Source organism: Cyanistes caeruleus, chromosome 12 (assembly GCF_971803275.1).
Source record: "Cyanistes caeruleus chromosome 12, bCyaCae1.hap1.1, whole genome shotgun sequence".
Lineage (NCBI taxonomy): Eukaryota > Metazoa > Chordata > Aves > Passeriformes > Paridae > Cyanistes > Cyanistes caeruleus.
Window position 1 is genome coordinate 6251553 of NC_141712.1, and position 25769 is coordinate 6277321.

General features: G+C 41.6%; 1 protein-coding gene across 1 annotated transcript in view; it reads left to right on the plus strand.

The window, feature by feature from the left end:
• LOC111934783 (neural-cadherin-like) overlaps positions 1–25769 on the plus strand; it is a 60518-nt gene that overhangs the window by 32255 nt on the left and 2494 nt on the right. The window contains exons 15-32 of the mRNA XM_086848190.1: positions 74–260; positions 1012–1155; positions 2222–2505; positions 3015–4629; positions 5711–5804; positions 6941–7125; positions 7339–7568; positions 10449–10720; positions 11544–11758; positions 12755–12882; positions 13436–13563; positions 14846–14969; positions 15554–15734; positions 16598–16764; positions 17441–17705; positions 20016–20196; positions 21133–21377; positions 22916–23070. Coding sequence (XP_086704316.1) covers positions 74–260; positions 1012–1155; positions 2222–2505; positions 3015–4629; positions 5711–5804; positions 6941–7125; positions 7339–7568; positions 10449–10720; positions 11544–11758; positions 12755–12882; positions 13436–13563; positions 14846–14969; positions 15554–15734; positions 16598–16764; positions 17441–17705; positions 20016–20196; positions 21133–21377; positions 22916–23070 — 4800 coding nt within the window. The remainder of the gene's footprint in view (positions 1–73; positions 261–1011; positions 1156–2221; positions 2506–3014; positions 4630–5710; positions 5805–6940; positions 7126–7338; positions 7569–10448; positions 10721–11543; positions 11759–12754; positions 12883–13435; positions 13564–14845; positions 14970–15553; positions 15735–16597; positions 16765–17440; positions 17706–20015; positions 20197–21132; positions 21378–22915; positions 23071–25769) is intronic.

Sequence of the window (25769 nt, forward strand, 5' to 3'; positions counted from 1 at the left end):
TAAGGACTATTCTAGTTGTGAAATACTCAACAAAAGGAAAGTATATATTAACAACTTCTTTTTAATCCTGTAGATAACTTACTCCCTGTTACATGACAGTGGCAGAGACTACACCTGTTTTCGCTTGGACCCCCAGACAGGCTCCATTTACACCACCTCTGTGTTTGACAGAGAGGAGAAGGGCTCCTACCTGCTGGAAGTCAAGTCAGTGGATGGGTCTGAATCAGCTCGACCTGGGAAGCATGGAAAACCAAACTCTGGTAAGAGACAGACAGCTGTGGTGTGATATTACTTGGATTGTGTCTGAAAACAGAAGCTCTGATATACAAGAGTAAATGGTAATTTCTTTTTTTTTTTTTTTTCCCCCCATCTTGTGAAAGAGTGTCTGTTGTTCTGGTTTTCTGGTGGCTTTTTTACCATTTATCTGTGCAACAGTTTTGTGAGAGCTGGAAGATAAACTTTACGAGATGATCAAGAAAGTTTTTGTTCTGAAATAAAAAAACCTATAGGCCTTCATATTTAGAGTTTAGAGAGTGCTCTTTAGCTTGCAAAGATGTGCCTGTTATCTGTAGGATGCAAATCTTTGGCAGTACAATTGTTTCTCAAAGCACTGCATATGGTACAGTATTCAGTCAAAAGTAATTGTGAAGCAGGAATATGCAAGATAGAAAATCCTTTTCTCAATTGATCACCTTGCTTAAATAAAACCTTAAAATTTTGAGGCTTCAGGATGAAAAGTTATGACTAAACACTGTACAACTACCATATTAGGCAACAACTGTTCAATTATTCATGTAGTATGTGTTTAAACAAATTGGATGTGACATTTATTTGATACCCAAGTTCTTTTGAGTAATGTTGGTTCATATACGGTCCACAGCCCTAAGGGTTTGTTTCTGTATTGTCTGCATATTTGTCTTCATTGAATGTGCAGGCAGGCAGGTTAAGGGATTGTAGCTGACAGAAGTGGCACAGCTGGGGATTTGAATCTCTGGCTCCCTGTCTCTGCAGACACAGCCTATGTGCGCGTGTCCGTCAGCGACGTCAACGACAACCAGCCCGTCTTTGCGCAGAGCGTCTACGAGGTGAGCGTGGACGAGGACCAGGATGTGGGATCCACCATCCTCACAGTCAGTGCCAGCGATGAGGATGAAGGTAATCATCCACAGCTCTGTCCAAAATATTCATCAGTTGATCTCAGGACACATATTTGGTGGTGTGAGAAAAGGAAATGTCTTTCTGCCTCTAGATTGTAAAACTTGTTTAAGTGTGCACTGATGAGGCAGGAGCATTAGTTCATAACAGAGCTGCGAGGCACAATCTCTTATTTCAGGAGACATGCACTAATGTGGGATGATAGGAGATAATTTCTGTGCCTGCAGATACAGATTTTTTATAGATCAGATCATTTTCTTACAAATGGGTGCCAATAAAAATGTCCTGGTTAACTAGAATAAGTCAGACTTGATTTCAGTGAGATTCTTCTGCTTTCTCTATGATGGACAGTATAGTTTGTGTTTGGTTTGTTTGTTTTATTTGAATCTAGACTTCCTAAATACATGTGATGAATTTTAGCTACACTGTTTTATCCTCACATCAGCCAGAAAATCAGCCTCTAATCACCTAAAAGTACATAACCAGTGCTCATAAAGGAGAGAGGGATCAGTACATGCTTCCATCTTCTGACCATGGAACACTGATAATTCAGCTTCACTGTATGGTGAAACACTGCTTTTTTTGCTGTTGCACAAGTCCCAGGGACTGTTCTCTGTGTGTTTGTGAAGTGCAAGGAAATCCTGACTGGACTGGAATCCTCCCACTGTGTAGGAGGCTGAGGGAAATGGGGTGAAGATGATGTACTGCAGAAGGGATTTACCTATTCAAGGAACTTTTAGTTTGGTGCTTAGGCTGCCTGTAAACCTGCTCTGTAGTGTTGGACAGGGGGCCTGATGTGATGGATATATGGCACTTCATTTCTGCCCTCTAAATAAAGTAAAAAAAGAATTATTACTTCATTACATAGACAGATTTTGTAGAGACAAACTGGAGCTGGACACACCAGAATTGAAAATGCTGCTAAGTAATCTGACATAGCTGCATGCTTTAAAAGACCACAAAAATGATAAAAATAATACCACTAATCAGTTATTGTGTGATTTGTACTTCACCATCAATCTGTTTCAAAAAATACATGTTTTCTGACACTGTTGGTAATTGACAGGAACAAATGCTAAACTTCGGTATCAGATCACAGCTGGGAACACAGGAGGAGTGCTGGATGTAGATCCAGAAACAGGAGCCATTTTCATTGCCCAACCACTGGACTATGAAGAAAAAAAAATGTATGAGATCCACTTGTTGGCCTCTGATGGGAAATGGGAGGACTATGCAGTTGTCATCATCAACATCATGAATAAAAATGATGAGGCTCCAGTTTTTTCTATCAATGAATACTACGGAAGTATAATTGAGGAACTGGATGCCTTACCAATCTTTGTACTTCAGGTAGTGTATGCAGTTCCACGGATTATAATATTTAAATGAATATTTATTGTGGTATAATTAAATTAAAAATAACTCAGCACACATATATTAATGAAGTTTAGTTTGATAAAGATTTTTTGTCACTGAAGAGAAGAAATGAACTTTTGTGGAAAAAAAGTTACAGGGATAGTAATCAGGATAAACAGGATGGATCATTTTTTAATCCTGAAAAGCAAATAATGGATAATTTAAAGTAGCTATCAGAGCATCATATTTAAATTACCTGTATGAATATGAAAAATACAGTATTATTTTGGTACTAAAATTGTTAAATTGTTAACATTGTTAAAAATGCGTATTTGCCTGATTGGAGTTGTCCCTGGAATTGTTATTTCCTAGCATGCACATGTTAATACCATGTCATATGATTTTGCTTGGACTCCTTTAGACTGGAGCAGCATATGGGATGTGATGCAGTCGCTGCATATTTCATACCTTCTATGTTTTGTTTTTTTCCCAAACTTCTGTAGGTTATGGCCAGTGATCCTGATAGCGGTGTTGATGGAGGAGATTTGAGATATTCCCTGCATGGGTATGGTGCAGCTGATATTTTCACAATAGATGAGAAAACAGGCAGCATTTACTCACACAAGAGGCTGGACCGGGAAGAGAGAGCGCTGTGGAGATTCATTGTGTTGGCTACTGATGAAGGTGGAGGAGGACTTACAGGGTTTGCTGATGTGATCATCAACGTGTGGGATATCAATGACAATGCTCCCACGTTCACCTGCATGCCTGATGAGTGCAATGGGAATGTCTTTGAGAACTCTCCTGCGGACACCTTAGTCATGGAAATGGCTGCAGTCGATCGCGATGATCCAAATGTTGGTCTGAACGCTGTCCTGACGTACAGGATAACAGAGAATGTGAGGAACGAGTTTGGTACTGACATGTTTAATATCAACCCCAATACTGGGACCATCCATGTGGCAGGGGGACTGCTGGACAGGGAGAGGACTGAAAGTTATTTTCTTACTGTTGAAGCAAGAGATGGGGGAGGGCTCACAGGAACTGCCACTGCCACTGTCTGGGTTGCAGACATCAATGATAACGTTCCAAAATTCACAAAGGGGTTGTGGCAGGCAGCAATTCCTGAGAACACTGCCATCGACTCAGAAGTGCTGCAGGTGTGTGCTACAGATGCAGACGTTGGGGACAATGCAGACTTGATGTTCAGTATCATCGGGGGAGACCCAGATGAGAAGTTTTACATTGAGAATGACAAAGAATGGCAGTGTGGCACTGTGCGACTGAAAAAGAAGTTGGATTTTGAGAATGTCCGTGAAAGACAGTTTAATCTTACTATTACTGTGGAAGATCTGGATTTTTCTAGTGTTGCAGTGTGCCTGATTGAAGTTGAAGACTCAAATGACCACAGCCCAGCCTTCCTCTCTCAGTTTATTCAGACAAACCCTGTATTTGAAGACGTGCCTGTAGGTACTACAGTAACCACAGTGAGGGCTACAGACAAGGACTCTGATTTGAATGGGAGGATTATGTATTCTATAAAGTCAGATTCAGATCCTATGAGACAGTTTGTGGTTGACCAGTTTGGTCATGTGGTTGTGGCAAATGCACTTGATCGTGAAGCCATTCAAAAATACGCTTTAATTGTACAAGCTTCAGATCAGGGGACACCCGCCCGCACTGGAAGTGTTACAGTTCTAATTAACTTGCTTGATATTAATGACAATGGACCAAGGTTTGAGGCACCATACATGCCTGTAGTTTGGGAAAATACATTGAAACCTGAAATAGTGCACATGAACCATACATCAAAGCTGCTTCATGCATTTGATCCAGACTCTGAGGAAAATGGACCACCATTTACCTTTTCATTGCCACCTGATTATCAGAATTCCTTGGATTTTTCTCTGACTGACAACAGAAATAACACAGCAACTGTAACAGCTTTGAGGTCCTTTGACAGAGAAAAGCAGAAGGTGTTTCACCTGCCAGTAGTTATAACAGACAGTGGGATTCCAGCCATGAGCTCCACAAGCACCCTGACTATAACGGTTGGGGACGAGAACGACAACTGCCACGAGTCTGGCCACAAGGAGGTCCATGTGTACAGCCACAAAGGTAAATGCTAGCTGGATGTTAGCTCACATTCTGGATATGATAGCAGATTCATGAAATAGTAGAGTTTTACACTTAATTTCTTAATTGCACTTATTAATGAATAACTGCAGTCTATTAATGAATTTCTTTAATGGTTTACATACTTCAAAACTGCAGCTCCTGTTCTGCAAACTACTAAGTAAAGTAGAATAATTGAAATATATTTGTTAAAATCAGACTTTAGTGTGTCAAAGATTGTCTACAAAAACCTGTCAGCTGCAAACAGGTATATACTGAACTTGCAGAAAAAGTAGTATTTTTATAAACCCGTAAAATCTATTTTCCATTAATGAGTGTTCATCTACAGAAAGTATTTTGAAGTTACATCTTCTGAGTTTGGTATGCCTAAATTAGAAAAAGATGTGACCAGATTCTACTGTAGGAATGAGAGAATGAAGCATCTAGGTTGGCTTGGCTCCAGATTTGAACCTTAAGAATCTCCCATATTGCTGAACCTGGACTGTGGATTTCATAAATCTCCTTCCCTTGATTTGTTCCTCTTGCTGTTTTAGAAAAATTGATTGGATGTTCCACTTTTGTGCCAGCCCCCAAGGGCCTGAAAAATCACCAAGACCTGGCCCAACTTGGTGTCTTCTTGCCCTTTTCCTTTCCCCACTCTTGTCCTTCTCTCCCAGTTGTACCCTGTGAGATACTCTCCCTCTTTTGCTGGGTTCCACTTGTGTGCTCTTCAAAACAATAGAGGGGCAAGGCAACATTTAGAATTAACTCCTGATATAGTGATTTTTAATTTTACTTTTGTCTGAGAATTTTATAGAGAGTTGTGTTTACGTTTGATTCTGGTGTTGTTTTGTGCTGTTTCCAGCTTTTCTTCTTTCATGTGACATCTCCAGTGTGCTCACATTGCCAGAACTGGCAGAAATCATATGACAGGCTATGCATTGTTTTAAGAATCTGGGTTCATAATCACCACTAAATTGAGCAGAAGTCGGAAAATAATAAATGTAGTAATGAATGTGACAGAATATAAAGTGCACTGAAAAGCAAAAATTAAATGCAGATTTATTATAATTTATCTCAACAGGAAAATGGTCAACAACAGTGCTTGGGGAAGTGTTTGCACCAGATCAGGACGACTGGGACAATAAAACATTTCTCTCTGAAGGAAAACTGCTCAAGTGAGAATTGTATTTCTGTCAAAAGGAGTAATATTTATGCTTCTATAATTATTTTGCTCACCATGTATTTCTCTGTGTTCAAGATGTGCATAAAGCCAGGGTTATTGAGTGTGTTAAGGGATGTACCTTTTGAATGCTTTTTCCTTTTTCACTTGGGTTACTAGGTATTAAGAAATTATTGCATGAAATATTTTTTCCAAGACAGTGCAGGATCACACTATGATGTTGATTTTTAGTCAGATGTCATAGTTAATTTACGTAGAAATGTGCATTCCTGTAATGCTCCAGTTTAAAAATAGGCAGAGTTTCTAACACTTGTTCTCAGATGTTAGGGTTGATGGAATACAAATCCTGAATTTAAAAGCAAAGAATAGAGTAATTTCATCAAAAGTGGAAGGGAATTTGGTGCTCTCCTTTGATGGCTAAATTTACAATTGCATGTGAAAACCATGACTCAGATTAGTGAGGTTTTTTTTCTGTTAATTGAATGTTGAATTGGACCCTTAATTCCTACTTATGGCATAACTATATGCTGTCTAAAAGGGAAAAAATGGACATGAAAGTGAACGTGAATTTTAGTTGGGCTGTGACTGAAAGTTTAAAAGCTTTAGGGAGAATTAAAGACTTTCTGACCATCAGCAGCCCCTGGCCCTGTTTCCATGCTAAGAGGTCACTGTTCCATGATAATGGTCATGGACTCTTCCCATAGTTGCTGATTAGTGGCCCTTTGAGGTGGCAGATGAGGATGCTGTGAGAGATTTTTATACAGACTTATCCTGTTCCAGATATGTGAGATGTGAGAATCTGGAATGATCAGTGTGTGTTTGTCACTCCCAATTGCTGACCTCAGAGGCTTGTCCCTGATGACTGTGCTGAACCACCTGGTTCGGCAGGACATTGCTTTTGTTCAAATCTGGGAAAGGCTGAGTGGCAGGAACATCTCTATAAGATCTGCAGATTGTCATTTCTCAGTTAAGGTGCCTGAGGTGCCTTTCAGAGGTTGCTGGATAATTCCCATGAGTTTTGGCCCTGTAATCTTCACACTTACATTTAAGGCCTTTGGAATGGTATTAATGAAAAAAAAGAGTCCTCAACTTTAATTTGTTAAGATTTCCTAATTGAAGTTTTCTGTCTAGATCTTTCAGATTAAATCAGAGGACTGGGTCTTTGCTGATGGTGGATAACACTCCTCAGGGAACATACAACTTAAGAGTTAGAGTTTCTGATGGAGTTTGTCCTGATGTTATATCTACAGTACAAATCCATGTCAGAGACCTGGAAAATGAAGCCATACAAAACTCAGCCACTGTGCGTTTCTCAGGTTGGTTTTATTCGCTGGTGAGAGTCTAGATGAGCTGCTTCTCTAACTGAATGCTTATGTAGTGTAGGTATTATTACATCAATACTTGATTTGTTTATTACTGTAGGGCACTTTCTGTTATGTTTCTATATTGTTAAATAAGAAATGAATTGAGAAATTAACCCATGAGCTCCCAGGTGCTCACGTTTATCTATTTTTGAATCCTCTGACCAGATGTCACAGCAGAGGAGTTCATAAGGAGAGATGAACATGGCAAAACGAGACTTGGCCAGTTCAAGGAGTTCCTTACAGAACTGTTACCTGCAAAGCTGAGTGATGTGATTGTCTTCAGTGTGATGAGCAGGGATGGAAAACAGACAGATGTGAGATTTGCAGTCCGTGCTGGCTCAGCCTATTACAGACCTGAGAAACTGCATGCGGAGATGGCAGCGTTTAAATCTGAGGTTTGTTCTCATCTGTGGAACTCAGCCAAACACTGAGTTTGCAGGGTGTATATCCCAAACCTCAGTGGAAAACTATACTGCAAAGGGTTTTATTGCTTCATTCAGGGCAGACACACCTGTCAAACAAGTGTTTAATTCAAGCTTCCTCCCTTCATTTGAGTGCCAGACATACTGGCATTGTATGTTTGCACTAACCTCAGGTTCAGTGTATAGTCACTGGAGAGCTGCAGAAAAATGGGTCTACATTGCTGTCATGGGATCCCCATGTTTTCTTCAGTCAGCATTTCATTGTGTAATCCCCAAATCCCCACATCAGCTTGTGTTTAGACACTTAGAGTGGAGGCTTGATGCCACCCTAACAGAAGTTCTTCAGTACAGAGAGGTGACACTTAGAGGAGAAGTGCTGCTGGAAGAAGCACTGTGTGGTTTAGGGAAGAGTTGCAACAGGGAAGTGAGGTGGAGACAACCAGTCCTGTGGTTGCATTTATCTCACCAAAGGATAGCTTCAAATACAAAGTCCCATCTTCCCCCAACTTCTTTTGCTGTTGTCAGGGGAAAATGTTTTTTGGATGGAAGATGTTTTCCTCCTCTCCTTGGTTTTCCCTAACTGCCCTGCTGTCTGAGTTACACACAGTCTGTCTTGGCCACACCTGGATTTTTCTGTAGCCCTGCACAGAGGCAAAGTGACACTGCTCAGCTTTTCACTTGGCCTGGCTTTATTTAGGTTTAATACGTGGTACATCATATGGATTTTGTTTCCAAAGAGAAACTGGCACTTTTCCATTTGTGTGAATATGGTGGAGTCTGCCTGAGTCTGGGAACCAAACAGAGCTGTCTTAACTTACTACCTGCCTTCTTCTTGGTGTATCTTGAATGGCTCTGTGGATTATGAGAGTCCTCAGAGTGACCAGATAGGGAATGTCAGAGGCAGAGAGTGTTCATGAGGAGTAATGACTGCTTCTTTTGCATATTTGTTGAATTACTGCAACAATAATATAGAAAATCCTATAGATTTCAAATATTCTCTGCCATAATACATGACACCTGAATTCATCAAAGTGGTAACAAGGGGATTGCTTCACATATTTTAATGAAAAAATATGTTTTTATTAATTATATATCACCTTTCAATATTTAATGAATAGCTCTAGAGAGTGATCACCAATAGTTTATAGAAAACCAATCATAGCTGGAGAATTCCTCCAGTAGTTTTTGCTATGTGTATAACTATAAATACAGAAAATAAGTAATTAGCACTGGAATTATTTATTGAATTGTTACATAAATAATATGTTTATATTACCTCCTGGGGATATAGTTTTACAACAGCAATTTTTATTTAGCAGAAAAATAGTCCATTCTAATACTTTAAAGGAGCCAAGGTTGTTTATATACAGTTTTTCAATAACAGTATTACACAGATGTCTAAATGTGCATTACAGACTCTCCACTGATGGTGATAAACGTGGGCAGCAGACACAGCCCTGCATTGACAGGATGCATCATGTCATTATAAAATACACTCTGTGCCTCTGGGGGCATGGACATCAATATATATTATGATATTTGAGAATATAGAGACAGAAGATTATAAAGATCAAAGTTCTTACAGTGGTGAACTGAGATGACTACAGAAATGAGAAAAAAATAGAAGTACTTTAGTATTTATGTATTTGTTTTGATCTTTTCAAAGCTTATTTTTAAGTTATTTGCCTTATGTTTTACCGTTTGGAAAAAAGAAACCAAACCCATATTAAATACATTAGGCTCTAGTGTTAGTTTTACATTTCTATACCTTGTTCATTTGTGTACCACTGTGAGAGTAGTGAGGTCTTTTGTCTCACTCACCCAAACTCTGGTTTGGGTACTAAATACACATTTCAGTGTATTTGAATCACTAAATACAGATTCAGTTCTGAAGCTTTATAGCAGACACTTGTGCAAAATTCCCAAATAAGTGGAAAGAACAAAGTGTGATAATTTAGGTGTACAGGCTGAAGGACAAAAAGCCAGGACTAATGGCAGCTGTGTTCTTGCCTTACACTGTGAGCAGCTCCCTTCCCCCTCTCTGTGCCAGTGCTTCCTTGCTCCATTTGGAATGGAAATTGTGGTCTCAGAGTCACTTTTCCTACCTTACCAGACCTGTGGTTACACTGAGGCTCTTTTTATTTGGTACTTGGGCTTCCAGGTGCAACCCCAATTAACAATAAAAACAGTGAACTAGCAAAGATTAATGTAGCATAAAACACAGTATCCAGTATGCTGAACTGACTGTGTTTTGTTGCAGACAGCTGGACATGAAATGTAAATTTATGGGGCACAAATCGTTAGACTGAATCCAAGTTGCTACAGAGTTGTCTTGTCAGGTCACTGTCTGTGGACATGATTACTGAAAGCAGCTCAGCTCTGCATTTTCCTGTGTCTGTATCCTTTTGTGTGAGAGAATGTAAGAAATAATATCTGGGTGTTAATATCTGCTGAGGGAGGATTTATCCTGGCTTGAGCTGAAACACTCCTGTGGCTGTTGAAGTGCAGAGAGGTGTGATGCAGATGCTGCAGCTCAGAAGGTGGAGTGTCACTGCTCTCAGAGCTTTGGTCCTTGGAAATAATGTTGTTAGACCAGTACACATTCAACATGTTCACACTCAGTCATGTCAATGATTAAGTTTTTAGGAAATGCTGCTGCTGTAATTTTTTAATGAAATGTTTCCTGAATTTTTCAAATTATTTTTCTCGCCTGAATAATTTGGGATGTTACCAAGCAATGCTCAAGAAACTAAATGCTGCATTAAGTCTCTGATGGCTTCGATTTTTCAGAGCTGAGGTCAAAGCTTTCTGTAGGATGAGGGTGGTGATGTGTTAAACTGTCTTTTCTCTTAGATGCAGTCAGCTCTACAGCTGAACATCTCCCAGGTCGACGTTGACGAGTGCAGGAGTGCCAACTGCAGCGAGGGCTGTACAAACCAGCTCAGTGTGAGCGACATCCCCACAGTGACAGACACCGGGAGCGTGTCCTTCGTGTCCCTCAGCACCTCCGGCCGCGGCACCTGCGGCTGCTCCGCCCGCGAGCGCCCGCACCAGCCCTGCTCCTCCTACCCTCGGAGCCCCTGCCTCAACGGGGGCCTTTGCATCGACACTCTGAGTGGCTACAGGTGAGGGAACCTGCAGTACACGGTGTTTCTTCTCTCTGGTTTTACAGAGTTGAGTGGTGCTTACAAGGTACAGGTCTGAAATAACCATAAGTGTACTTTTGTCTGAAGGAGAAACAAAAAAGCCCCACAAGTGCACTGGGGTGTAAAGCTGATGGCAACAGGGGATTTCCTGCTGACCCCAGTGGGGCTGTGGTCCCAAAAAGTGTGTGAATAACAAAGAAAACCCTGGGGAACACGTAATTAGCACTTGGCATTTTTTAGGAGCATCTAATTCAGGATGAAGGCATGTGTGCCCTGGTTTTTTTTCCTCTTTTCCTGGAGAGTTATAATAAAGGTGAATATCAGTGGTAGCAGCAGGGATGTAGGAGTGAAATGTAGTTCAAACAATGGGTGATAAGGAGCTTGAAAAGCATTAGATAGTAAACTTGCTTTATTATAGCATCACCTGGCATGCAGGAGTATTCCCTTAGTGAAATTAATTCCAGCTAGGAATTAAGCTCCTGTAGTTTACTCTGGAATAAATTGATGTTTGGTGTTCTGTGTTATTTAGGAAAAAAGTTCATTGTTATCAAAAACTTGGCCTCAAAAATACTTCTTTTTTTTTCTTTTTTTTTTGAATGAGTTGATATAGGAAATAAAAATACTTCGTACTCTCAGAGCATTTTAATAATTGCCAAACACCCCTAAGGTTTTGCTAAAACCTTTGTTTTTCTGTTTTTTAATTGTGATTTAAGTTCTGTATTTGCTGCATGTAAAACCAAAAAAAAAAAAAAAACTGAACATGGGGGAATTTTGACTATTTCTTCTGTTTGTTGTCTTTCAGATGTCTTTGTCCTGCTTCCTTTCATGGACCAGACTGCCAGCAGACTAAGCACAGTTTCCATGGAAATGGTTATGCATGGTTTCGTCCCATCAGACCTTGTTTTGAAAGCTCACTCTCTCTAGAGTTTATTACTGTGGTTCCAGATGGACTTCTACTATATAGTGGCCCTTTATCAAATCCAGAACCTGGGAGTATAGAAAACTTCATTGCAATAGGTACTTCTGCAAAAGGGTGTGAAAAAATTAAATGTTATTGGGAACAGATTGTTTGTGACCAGTGTAACAAGTAGACTATGAGTTCTGTTTTTCCATTTAATGAGGTAACTTATTTTCTGGTGTCAAAATATTTTGAAGCATTTCCTAACTGGTCTTTCTCCTTTGATGTCTATTTTTGCAGCCTGCACCTCTGGCTTTGGCTTCATCACAGAGTTGCAGAAATGAAGGGGAAAGCAAAACAGACAGATTGATATATATATATATAAAAATACTCTGCCTAGAAAAACTGTGGTGCTATAAAGGAATTTAGGTGCATTGAAGATACATATTACATGAGTAGTGTTGCATGTCATTCTTATCTAGTTTGGTGAGAAAAGAAATCCACTTAAACTCCCTTTGGTCTTGGGGCAATTTTGCACATTTTTTTTGAGCAGGCAATGATGTGATGGATGAATCCAGCACCATGTGCCATCTTGGGAAGATTCATCCACAAGTAGAACTCAGTGCTTTATGTTGACACATATTTAAAAGGTTACTGCTGCTTGTTTTTTGTGAATTAACATACAAATGCACAGTCTGGTTGGCATTTTATATTCTCCTGATTAATTGAAAGGTAATGTGGTTGAGTAGTTAATAATTTACCTCTTTTTTTTCCTTGCTTTGCAGCTGCTTGTAAATTTGAGTAGTAGATGGGAAGGAAGAAATCTGCATGTATTAATTGTTTTAGAGCATCATAAAATTGGAGATTGCTTCTCAGGAATTAGTTTCAGTGTGTTGACAGAGAAGTGGAATAATCTAAAGTATATAAGTAAATAATGCACTGAATGAGTACTTCTGCTTAATAGAAGACATAGGGTGTAATTCTGCTTATTTCTGTAGTGAACCCCCTGTATGTGAATAGCAGTAACCATTAAATCAGTACAATCACTAATTGCTGAGATACCCAAAAAGTGACATTTTGTAGCTGAATTTAATGTCTTGTTTGTGTTGTATTAGAACTCTCTAGTGGTATTCCTGTGCTGAAGATGAGCCATGGCTCGGGTTCTGTGGTGTTGCAGTTTCCAAGTCATCTGAATGTAGCAGACAAGAAGTGGCATCGACTCGAAGTCAGAACCAATGGTCAGGTCAGTTATAGGATTTTTTTCCCCCCCATCAGGATATTAATATTTCTAAAATATTATTTCCAAAATATTCTAAAATATTCCCCTGTGTAAGACAGGAAGGTAGAAAGAACAGCCTTTCAATAAAGAACAGATAATATGTATTGTCTTAACTGTTCATGTAAGTTTGACGAGTAATAGAAACTTTTGGGACAACCTTATTGTGAATTCCAAATCCACTGATGTTGTGACCCATGTTCTGCAATCTCTAGCTTTTATAAGCTGTGCCACAGCACATGTAGAATGTGCTGGAATCCATTACTTATGCACAAGAAGCAGATGTTTATTTACTTGCAGTTACAGGTCTTGTGTAAGTGGCTAAAATACTCCAAAGTACGAATAAAGTTGAGAAGTGCCTGCTTTTGCTAAATGGTTCTGATTTAGCTCTGCTGGTTATTGCAAGATAAGCAGAGCACTGAAAATCCCAACCCATGTTGCTTGGCAGTCTGCAGTGAGTAGCAGATGAGGATTTGGTGTCAGGGGCAGTGCTAGCTCAGTGTGCTGTGTCCCGGCGCAGGATGTCCGCTTCACTCTGGATCGGTGCAGCGCGGCCGTGGTGTCGGAGCTCGAAGGGGTTGGCCGGTGGCTGTCCACTGAAGATCGCACAAACTGTGAAGTCCTGGGGTCTGTTCCACGGAGAGCGAGGTACATTCCTGGAGATTCCCTGGCAGGCAGTTGATTCTAAGGCCTGTGAACATTTGACCTGTTAGACTGAAGCTGAGTTCTTGATGACGAGGAGCATCGAATCATTTCCTCTTTTCTCAGGCCTTCTAGGCCGAGCCTGGACCTTACAGCACTAAACAAATTTTCAGGAACCAGCCTTCTTTGACTAGTGCTGCAGTACTAAGTGACAACCACAAAACACTGTGGCTGTTACTGGAGCTTTTGTGGGTCTTGTGTACCACCCTCCACCCACAGGATTTCTCTCTGTCCATCAAGTCATTGTCAGCCTGATCATTAAAACCTCAGGAATTTAGGCCAGTTGACATGGGAGTCCTGGGTCCAGTTTGTGCCCCACAGTGCAGGGTGAACGAGGAGCAGCTGGTACAGTCCAGAGAAGAGCAGTGACTCATCAGCTCACCCTGAGAGTAAGAATCAAGAATGAAGGAATTGAGGTCAGTTACCCGAAAAAAAGGAAAACTAAGGAGAGATATGATAAGTCTCTGTGTGCATAAAAGAATAGTACAAAGAGGATTTAGACAATCTCTTCTGTACAGAGCCTAAAGTAACAGTGAGGAATATTCAGGTTATATTTTAGGGAAACCTTTGTACTAACAAAGGTACTTCAGCTGTGGAATAGATAGTCTGAGCAAGCATTCCGATGAGCATTGGGATTAAGCCTTGTCCACAGATGCATGGAGCTCTCCTGGTCGTGAAAGGAGCACAAAAAACGGGGAAAATATAAGAAAAATGAAAACAAAAGAAATTAATTGATGACTCTGGGAAGAAGAAGGTTTGAAGACTGAAATACATGGAGTTTTTTGGCTTGGGGAGATGACTGGGAGACAGTGCAGAGCTTAGACATGTTTACCATGCCTTTTAGACCACATGGACCCAAATTTTAGATTTCTGACTTTTGTCATACACAGAACAACCTTCGCTGTAATATTCCTACAGCATAGGATGTCTGTACACACAGAGCACTTGAAGGAGAATATGGTATCTAGAATAACTGACTTGACTTGAACACAAACACCCAAATATAATTAAACTTCCAGGAAGTTTCACTGTCATGTTTAAGAAAATACCCTTTATTTTAAAAGGCCTTATTTCAGAGAGAGAAGATAAAGTAGTTGCATTCTACTGTTATGTTATGTTACATTATAAAGCCTGTGTTATTTGAAAATGCAGTGTATTTATGTGGTTTTCTGCCTGTGTTTGAAGGTAGATGCTGTGAGTATTTTAATTATTTATATGATTTTTAAAGGTATTTGAATGTGAACCATGTTCTCCAGCTGGGTGGTGTGAAGGAGTCATTACCATATTCCTACCCACAGCTGCTACACAAACATTTTTCTGGTTGCTTGCGCAATTTCATCGTGGATACTCAGGTAAGAGCAGAGTAATGCTTGCTTTAGCAGAGAAGAAAACTTCTGTATTTAATTTTTGAGAGTTTTGTATTACACATGAAACTTCTGCTTCCATCGATGTATTCAATGCCCACATGCATCAGTGTAAAATACAAAAAAATTCTGGGTTTTTCTGTGATAATTAGAATAAGTACCTTGAAAAGTTACTTCTCAATAGAGGGAGATGTATTAATGAGGCAGGAACTGTGTGTTTGTTTATCCCCTGCTTCATGCAGCTGTTTTCCAAGCTTCTTTGTGCATTCAGAGAACTTCTGAATGGCGATTGTAGAACGATATATTTATGCCAGCTGTCTGCTTTGTTAGGAAGTATTAGGGGATTTCTTGTTTTCATAGTCAGTTGAGTTTATTCAGAGGCAAAATACGCTCTTGATAAAATCAGCTGAAGTCTGAATGTCAAAAAGCAAACTTATCAACTTAAGCAATGCAGATGAGGCTTAGTAACTTGAGCAATGAGACTGAGACAGTGAAGTGGTGCAGCTATTTCTGTTTAAAAATGAAATATGTTTCTCGAATAATATTTCTGTGTCATGAATTGTCTCTTGAAGGTATATGACCTTCAGTCTCCTGCAGAGTCCCTGAACAGCTTCCCTGGCTGCACCCTGACGGATGGGAGCTGTGAGACCATGGGATCTTCCTCCTGTGGTATCCACGGGAGGTGCCTTGGGGACTGGGGCTCGTTTGCGTGTCACTGTTTGCCGGGCTACCACGGTTACCGGTGTGATAAAGGTGAACTCTGTTTTCTGTTTCATTAGGGGTAGGCTGCTAAATTTTACAGCACAGGAAACTTCAAATATTTGCAGGTAATGTTTGTTGAGATGATTTTACATTACCTTATGTAAAGCCATGTTGCAGTGTAGTTGCCTGTGATTGTTAACAATTTCTTTTCTAATTCCGTTTCAGAAATTGCTTTCTCAGTACAGGATCATTTCCTCCTGAGGGTGTTTGTGCAATGACTGTATAATGACATGGCTGCATGACAAAAAAATGTGAAAAAAGTATTTTATTTTATTACAGTTGTTTGATTTGCATCTGTTTACACTTTCAGAAATATCTAATAACCTAAAAAATATGCATGTGCCAGTACCACTTTCTGTGCAGAATTAGAGCCATACAAGTGGAATTAGAAATCACTGCTTTGCTGGTGTCAGGAAGAGACTGCTGGCTTAAGGAGCTATGCATTGGGAATAGTAGGATCTTTAGCTCTCATGGAGGCAAAGTTTGCAGCAGAAAGACAATTATAAAATAGCAGGTTGTGAAATTTTATTGGGATACTTAAGACTTGGCCTGCAGTCTGCCCTCTTGGTCAGAGGTGCTGCTTCCCTGCTGTCACCCCATTTGAGCATTTTAAGGAGGAGCATTAACAAGATCAAGTTGGGTGGGAGAACACCTCTTTACAGAGGAAAATAAAGCATGAGTGAGTGGAGAAGCTGTGGAAATACATACAGGAGTATGTCCCAAAGGACAAGTTGTCTCACGGATCCATGCTGTGCATCGCAGTTGTTGCCTTTTACTTTCAACCCTTATTATGACATTAAGGGCAATAATCATGTTTCCCTCTCCTCACGAGATGGCTCTTCTCTCCCTTCCAGTGGCCAAGGAGTACAGGTTTGAGGCAGGCAGCCACATCCGCTACCAGCTCCCTGTCAGCGTGTCTGCGCGCAGGACGCTGTTCCAGGCCCTGGTGCGCACGCGGCAGCCCGACAGCGTCATCGCCACCGTGCGCTCCCGCGGCAGGGACGAGCACATCACCCTGCAGGTGAGGACACCCCACACAAACAGTGACACTCGCTTCACAGGTGGAAACAGAACAAAAACCTTATGCTGAGCACCAAGACTCCGGAATTTGTTTTATGGATAGATACATCCGATCCTTTACTTGAGATACTGGCTGCTCAGCTGTGGTATCCCATTGGATTTTGATGCCATTTGCAGAGAAATACAGATTCTACACAGAATAGGATGAATAGGGTGTGTACCTGGTGTCCTTTTGAGCCATGTGGCCAGTTCTGTGTAGTTCAAACTCTGCCATGCAAGGTGCCTGTGGCAGTTCTAATGATGTCAGGCTCCCAAAGTGACAACCTTCTCATTTTATACACATCACTGAACAGGTCACCTGTTCAGCCAAGTTGGTTTGAGCTGTCATTGTAGCTGTTAATACACCAGACTCTCACCTATTTAAAGAACCCCATAAATCTGTGCAAGAGAGATCAGTGTAAAATTACTCCTAAGGTGACATAGATACTACTGTGAGTATGTTGCTACCACATTTGGGTTGCCTAGTTCAGTAGCACCTGAAGTATTTTATTACACCTAAATGTGCAGTGTAAACATACCCTAAATTTAGACAAATGCTTTAAGATTGAAGTTACACATCAGTACAGAATGCCAATGACTTGACTTTTCTTTCTTGCTATTTGTTAACTGTTCACAAGGTTGTTCAGGGACTCTTAGTGGTCTCATACAATCTGGGTGATGGAAACTATTCTGTAAGCCTTCCCTCCTACCACATTGATAATGGTGAATGGCATCACATCACACTGGAGAGAAATGAAAATGAATTTACTCTTCGCCTTTATGAAGGAGGTGGGAAGAGAGAGATTACTAAAGCAGCAGGAATATACAAAGAGATTGTCATTGACCCCAGCAGCTTGGTCCTTGGAAACACCTACCCATTCAATCAGAACAAGAGTTTTCAAGGTAGGAATTTTCAGTCTTGGTTCATAATATGGGCCTGTAAAAAGGCATATTGCAGGAAACTTTCTTGTTTATGTAGAGTACATAGATTTCATGCATGACCCTTTGCAACAGGGACAGATAAGCTGTTCTGACCAGGAGAAGGTACAGCAGGGAATGGCCTGCAAATACACTTGGCTACTGGACCTGGAATAATGATGGTCACTTCTTGCCTTGGCTGCAGAGAGTTTGTACCTGGAGATCCAGAAGCTTCTCCCAGATGGACTGTGCATGGCTCCCTGCCTTGGATAGGCAGAAGCTGGTTCAGTGCATGGTTCTGTCCAGTGTGCTTGGCAGCTCTCTTTCCCTCCCAAACACATTCATTCCTATGCTAAAAGGAGTTTTTCCATTTTGTATGCGCATTGCATAGCACCCACCAAACCCTGGTTTATTACCTCGATATTACTGGATTTGACACTCAGTCAAAGCATTAACTAAAATTAGAAATAGTTTATTGAATTAGAGCTAAAAGTCTGAATTTTTAGCAACTTGAGTGGATAAGGTCATGGTGTCTGTTAAAAGCAAATCAGTTTCTAGCCTGAAATTGAGTACTTCCACAAAGGAGAAATACAAAGAACAGCAAGTTTGGGATATCCATGGGAGTTCTTTACTCTGAGCTCAGCTGGAAGTTTGCCCTTTGCCTAAGCCCCCACAGTGTCAGTAAAGCAAATCAGCACAGCTTTTATTGCCAAGGAGCACACATCACTGCTGGTTAAACCTGCCTGGTGTCTATAGGTCACCTCTCTCCCATTACCTTCACCTCTTAGTCCTCTGGGCTCTAGGTCCTAGTAAATCTACTCAAAGCAAGCTGGTCATCTTTCCACCATGCAAAAGTACTTCAGTGAGTAATACAAAAGTGCCCGGAGAGAAATTAAACAGAGTAATAATTTACAACTTAAGTGTATCACAAATTATTTAGAAAAAGATTGTTTTCTATTGCTTTACTAGAAGTATTCCAATAAATAAAGTTTATGATGTGAATTAGAGAGCATATTTTGAATTTTTTATTTATGGGAGTAATAGTGTTTGTTTTTAAGTAAATAAAGAAGTCAAATGGTTGCATGAAGATCATTTTAATTAGGACTATTAATGTTGCTGCTAAGTAGCTGAAACTTCAAGGACTTCAAAGTCATAAAATGTACTTAATTAATCAAAGCATATGTTTTCATGCTGAGGCATCTCGTGCATACAAAGTTAATGTCACATATCTTCAGTACAAATTTTCTATCCCTGATTGAAGACTCTTTCACAATTATTTGTGGTTTGGTCTTCATTCTATAAAGGTAAGCCATAAGCTACAATTTAAAATCAGCCAAACACAATTTTTACTGGTACATTGAAGAATAGAACAGGTTTTCCACAAGTAAGAGATCCTCTGCAGTATTTTGACTTTCCTATGGAAATCACAGTGGAGGGGGTACATATTCCACTGACTACCTTAGGCAAATAGAGGCCTTGTCATGGTTTAACCCCATCCAGCCTCCAGCCCCTCAAAGCCTCTCTCTCACTCCCTACCAGCAGGATCAGAGGGAGAATTGGATGGAAGGGTAAAAGCTGGAAAACCCCTGGGTTGAGATAACAACTTTAATAAGGAAAGCAAAAGCCATGCACACAAGCCCAGCAAAACATGGAATGAATTCCCTGCTTGCCAGGGGCAGGCAGGTGTTCAGCACCTCCAGGAGAGCAGGGCCACATCCTGTGGAATGGTTACCTGGGATGACAAACACCTCTCTAAACATCTCCCCTTCCTTCTTCCCCTCACTGCAGATCCTGAGCGTGCTGCCACATGCTCTGGAGCATCCCTGGGGTCAGTGGGGTCACCTGTCCTGGCTGGGTCCCTTCCAAGCCTCCCAGGCAGCCCCAGCCCCTCCCCAGCATGGCCCTACAAAAAGCAGGAAAGGCTTTGGCTCCGTGTGAGCCCTGCTCAGCAACCACAGAAACATCTCCCTCTTCTCAACCCTGTGTTCAGCACAGATCCAAAACACAGCCCCACACCAGACCCTGGAAAGAGAATTAAGTCTTGCCCCAAAACCAGGACAGGCCTGCAGCAGCACTTGATTCTTGTGGAAAACACTGGGAATCTTGATCTAAAACTGTAGCAAATCCAGTCCAAAAGAGAAGGACAAGGCTATGAAAGTGTAAGTGAATTCAGTCCTGGATTTAAACTTTGATAGCCTGTGTCCTTTGTTAAGCATAAGCTGCCAAATCTTACAGCTGCTTCAAATAATTCTTGCTGAATGGTTTTTAAAGCTGTCTCTTTGTTCTTTGCTGTAGGATGTATGAAGGATGTCAGATTTAACAACTACAGAATCCCTCTGGACACTCAAGGGAAGGAGCTGGTGTCAGTATTGAGTGCCCAAGGCATCAGAGAAGGCTGTTCTTCGGAGGCCTGTAGGAATAACCCTTGCAGTCAGGAATTTGTTTGTATAGATTTGTGGATGATGCATGAATGCAGGTAATTGGTGGAAATAGAAGCACAAAACCCTTCGGAATGAGGTGGGAAAGGGTGGATATTGAAGTATGCAGATTGAAGGCTGGCACTGGCAACCTCATCAAATCTCTGGAACCACAGTGGCACACACTGGACTCCTGCACAGAGAGCAGGTTACTGTGTCCTTACAGAAACCACCACAGTTGATGTAAATCAGCCTGGCTCCAGGGATTCTGGAGTAAGTTCAGCTGCCTAATGGAAAGAAAACATGTAAAGAGCAGCAGCAGATCCAGAATGCATGTAAACCCTGGAACCAGGACAGGAGTGTGTGTGAGCTGGAGTGGCACAGTTCCCTGGCTGTGCTGTGAAACCTGTGCTGTGCAATGTCAGTGCTTTCTCTGGTGAGGGTCTCATTTCTTACACTGCCCTGTAAGACGCTGTCACCTCTGTTCCCTCCCAGGCTCCTCCTGCTGCTTTAGGAACACCACCACACTATTGAGCTCGGATTCTTGTGGTTGTGGCTGGGGTCAGGACAAGATTAATTCCTGTTGCTTGTGGTGTGCAAATGAACGCTTTACTTACACACATTTTAATGTCTGCACGCACTCCTGACTGCCACTGTCCACACAAATGGAGTTCTCTAACTCTGGAGAACCTAGCACAGCTTGTCCTGCCTAGCCAGAACTGCAGATGCCAACCCAGCTGGTTCTCCCAAGGATAACCTTGCAGAAGGCAGTGGAGCTACCCGAGTTCTGAAAGCCCCAGGCACACGGGTCTGAAGTACGGCTGCCTCAGGAAGGGCCACAACCTGTCACGATTTCACATAACTTACTCCCCGTAGCTGCTTCGGAACCCGTGCAAAAAGCGTCGCCAAAGTGTGTATTTTAAACTCTTCAGTGCTGCCTGTCTGTGGCTGTTTTCTCCCGGTCTAACAGTCCCGTTCTGCCCTGGTGTGTGCAGCTGCCCTGTGGGACACATGATCCTGGAGAACGCCTCAGGCCGGCAGTGCGTGTACACGGCGTGCGCCGAGCGGCCCTGCAACTACGGCACCTGCGTGTCCCTGTCCCCCACCGCCTTCCAGTGCCACTGCCCCGACGGCTACGCCGGGCGCCACTGCGAGATCACCCTGGCCATCTTCCACAAGGACACGGGGCTGAGCTTCACCTCCCTCTTCGCCATCTGCGTCTGCTTCCTGGCACTCCTAGGTAGCTACGGCAACTACATCTTGTATTACCTGTGGTGAGCGCACGTGTCCACCTGTCCTGAGCCACCATCACCTCCTCTCCTGATGAAAACTCCTGAGGGAGACTCAGCTCTGCCTTCGTTCCTTTGCTGTGGTCCCATCACTGATTTCTCATCCCTCTGTACATCCACCGCTAAGTGAATCAACATTTGTGAGCTATGGGAGGTCTCTGCAGTTTTGTTTTCTTCACATTTTCACGTCATTGCTGAGGAACTGTTCAGATGCATAATTGGAATCAAATGCAATTGAACAGCAGGAGTGGAAATTGCTACCGGATAAGCATTGTTTAAAATACTGCTGAGCATGAAACAAATTTTTCAGTCTAGAGAAACTTCCTGTCTGATTGGAATACATACACTGGTCAGGCAGGAGCAGACTTTGCATCTTGCCAGTTGTGTCCCAGCTCCTAAACAGCTGATTGGGTCTTCCTCAGCCATTTTCAGGCTTAGGCATTGGATCTCAAAGAGGAGAACCAGAAGGCTCTTAGTGAGGAAGGATCACGTCTTGGAGTCTTTTCTTGTTTATTCAAGTGTCATGGAAGTTTGCCTCAGTAAAGACATAGGATTTTTCTCCTGGCTCTTGGTGTTAATGCAGTTTCATTCAGAAGTTGTAGTAAGAGTTGTAGTAAGAGTATGGAAATACCATAATTTTCCCCAACTCTGCTAGATACTATGTTTGCCATGCAAATATGAGCAGCAAATTAGTGGGAAGCTAAGTGGTATTACAGCTCTTGGAATCCCAGATAGCTGAGGTTGATAATAGATCTTTATATTAGAGAATTGCAGGGTATGACCTCTGTGTACCCCAGTTTCAGTCCCAAGGTCATTTAGATGCTGCTCCACAGAACTGGTGCCCTGTAGATACTCTGTAAGAGGTTCAAATTTCTTTAGTTCACTGTACTGGTAATTTATGGTATTTGATGATTTGAGGTCTTACTCTGAGCTTTTATTGATTTTTATAGAGTTGGTAGCAGAGTGATGCACAAGTTTCTATTTATAGAATGTTCAGTATCTGATGTTGCTACTTGTCAGTTGTGTAAATGCACTTAAGCATTTAAGAAAAATGTTTAAAATAATGAATGCAAAGGCAAAATGTGCCTGATTCTTGTTTTTTAGTAAAATATCTAAAAGTAATTTCCTCTTCTGTCTTGTGTCTTCTTGTGTTTCATTTGTGTGTAATTCTGTCTGTTCCTGTCAACATGTTATTACTTCTTTGCCCCCGTCTGTAATGCCTTTCCTATTTCAAAGTTCAGCTCCACACAGGACAGAGACAGGTCAGAGACACCACTTGGTCTTTAACCAACTTTGAGTTGGGCTTTAAAGGGTGTTTCAAAATGCTCTTTAAAGGCTTTTCTTCTTCTGTGTTTGATGTTCACCACACTGGAAAGTTCAAACCCCAGACATTTGCTGAGAAGCCCAGAGTGCAGCCGTGCTGGCCCTGCTGTGCCCTGGGGTTTACTGGTGCCTGCATCACCTGTGCTCTGCTCCTGTGTCCCCACAGCTCTGCTCAGTGCCAGCTTCCTCTGGGCTCACTGGAAGACGCGCAAGGGTCTGCACGGAGGCGTTTACCATGGATCTGCTCATCCTGAGGATCTGGAGGACATCAGGGAAAACATCCTCAACTACAATGAAGAAGGGGGTGGGGAGCAAGATGAAGTAAGGATCACTGTTACGTTACAATTAAGAGGGGACTGGTGCCTCAGCGTGCTAAGGAAAATGCATTTTGTGCTTTGTCCTCAGCCTTCGTTCTGCTGATTCAGCCCTGCAGTTGGCAGATGAATTATTTGGAAGGGTCTGTACATGAGGGTGCATGTTTCCTAAGCAGAGATAAGTGCCTATCCATTTTTAATTTGTCTTAGAGCCAGTGCATGTTGGAAGGAACCTGCAGGGTGAGTTTAGCTGTAGGGAACTAACAGCTGCTGGGTTTGGTTTTGGGGCTCAGGGGACACTGAGGTTCTCAGGGCTCATTTCTGCTGGAGCTCCAAGGGCTTGGTGTGACTGTTCCTCAGGTGTTCACACTTCCCTTGTTGGGAAGGGGAGGTGCTGGATTGGCTCCTCTGAGGCCCTGAGGCATGCGGTGGGTTTGGAAGAACCTTTCTGCATTTTTGTGTTTTGGAGATAAATACACCAGTGAACACAAGCTGTTTATACTTTGAGTAGAACAGATTATACCCAAAGCAGGTATTATTAAGATTCCTGCTGGCTGTTCTAAGGTTTTAATGAGTCAGTGAAAAGGCAGAGCTTTGAAGGAAAACGGTGGATATTATAAACAAGTACTCTTAATAGATGATTTACTGACTTACAGATGCTTTCTATGTTTATAAAAGGTAAGAAACTTCCTTTCCAGCTGTTAATTTCATGGATTCAAGGGGTGGTGTGACTCTGCAGAGGTAATAATAGTCATGGTGCCAAGTGTGATGGGCCAAAAACAGCCAGTGATTTAAAAATATTCTTACTTGTAGGGTATCCTTATTTTCTTGGTGAATTAGTGGGAACGTAATAAACACAGACATTTCCCATGCGATAACATAGACAGCTATAAATCCTGTTTTCCTTAATCAGATTAACTTCCTCTGCAATATTTTGCAATTTTACACCCAGAAGGTCTCTTTGAGGAAATCTACAGTTACTGTTTGACATGTTTAATTACTTTTGGAGAGTTCTTAAAATATACTCCTTATTTTAAGCAGGGGAATCAAATTAGTGACTTGATGATCTCCATCTGAGGCTATTACTCTGCCTGAAGAAACAGTGCTTGGAGTAAAGCCTCTCTGGGTTCTGTGTACTCTTCCTAAATTATTCAGATTTAACAGTTGCTGGGATTGCAGCTGAAACTCTTTAAGCAAAAACATAGTTTTTTGTCTAGATTTAAAAAACCCAAACAAATCAGCCCCTAAAATACCTAGAATTACACCACTCTAGTTGTGTTCTAATGTTACCTACCTAACAAAAGGATCATGAGCCTGCTTGGATAAGAGAGTTTAATTTCTGTAATGTTTGTGGATGAGGGCACAAGAGGTTGTCATATGAAGGAATTTCTGCATCTGGAATGAATAAAATTTTCCCCCAGAGAAATGAGGATCTCCTAAAAATTGCAGGAGGTCAGTGCATTGTTAAGTATACACTGAACTCAGCTGACCACCAGATGTTAATAGCCAGCTCTGGACCCAGAGTCAGGACTTGGGTTTGTGGATGGCCAGCCAAGAAGGGTTTATTATTATTTATTTATTATTTATTATTACCATGTTTATTATTAAGTATATATAAGGGGGTATATATTGTAATTTCTTCTTATTATCAGAAGAAATGTGTCATTTTAATGAACAATTAGTAGCAGTGAAGGATGATTTTAATATCACCCATTTCAGTGAAGGGATGATTCACAAGTCTGTATTGGAACAAGCTGCCATTTAACTTGTTTACGATGAAAAGTTGCTCCATGTCATGGATTCTCCCGGTATCCATGCTCAGAGTGGGGCTCGACTGGGGCTTGCACTAATTTAGGACGTGCCTAAGGCAGGGATCTGGGCTGCAGGTCTTGGTGCTCATCACCAACACTCCTCAGTCTCTGGGGGAATGGGAATAAACAGCTCCTGTCCCAAACCCCCATCCTGCCACTTAGGCAGCTTCTTGATTGCAAGTGGGGGGGAATTCAAATTGTTCTCTGCCTCCAGGGGAAATTCAGCAGAGCTCACTGAGATTACCTTGGTTAATCTCTTACAGCATGGTTATGCACACTGCCATATGCTGGAGAACTAAAGAAATGTTTTGGGAAGTGCTGATTCCACACCTGCATCACTTATGGCTCCCGCTCCCATGAACAGTATTAGCAATACAAATAATTATTTGTTTGTTCTAATGAACTCTGTCTCCCGCCACCTGTCAACATTCTTCTTTGGCCTGTAAATCAGTCCAGGGACATAACCTTGGGGTTGTAGGGACATGAAGGATGCTGGGGGACAGGATTTCACTTCCCCTTTGCAGGTGGCACAAAGATTCTGATCAGGGAATGCCCTTAACTGTTGGTATTGGCAGTTTTGTGCCAGAGGTTGTGGCGCAATTCCCAGACAGCATTTACTGTGGTTGAGCTGGGAGGGAATGAGTGACTTTTTTGGGAGTAGGTTTACTGGCTTTTATAGTTGTGCTGCTGCCACATAGTTAGGCATTATTCCAGAGACTGGTAAAATTTTATCAGAAATCACCGTAAATTTTTGAACTACTGCTGCAGAAAGATTTCTTTAACAAGCTGTTTGTGAATATCCTTTCTCACCTCTTCTGACACACTTGTGGTATCAGTGTCCAATGATGGTAAGACACTCAGATCGGAATTTCAGAACAGAGATCGGGGCATTTCT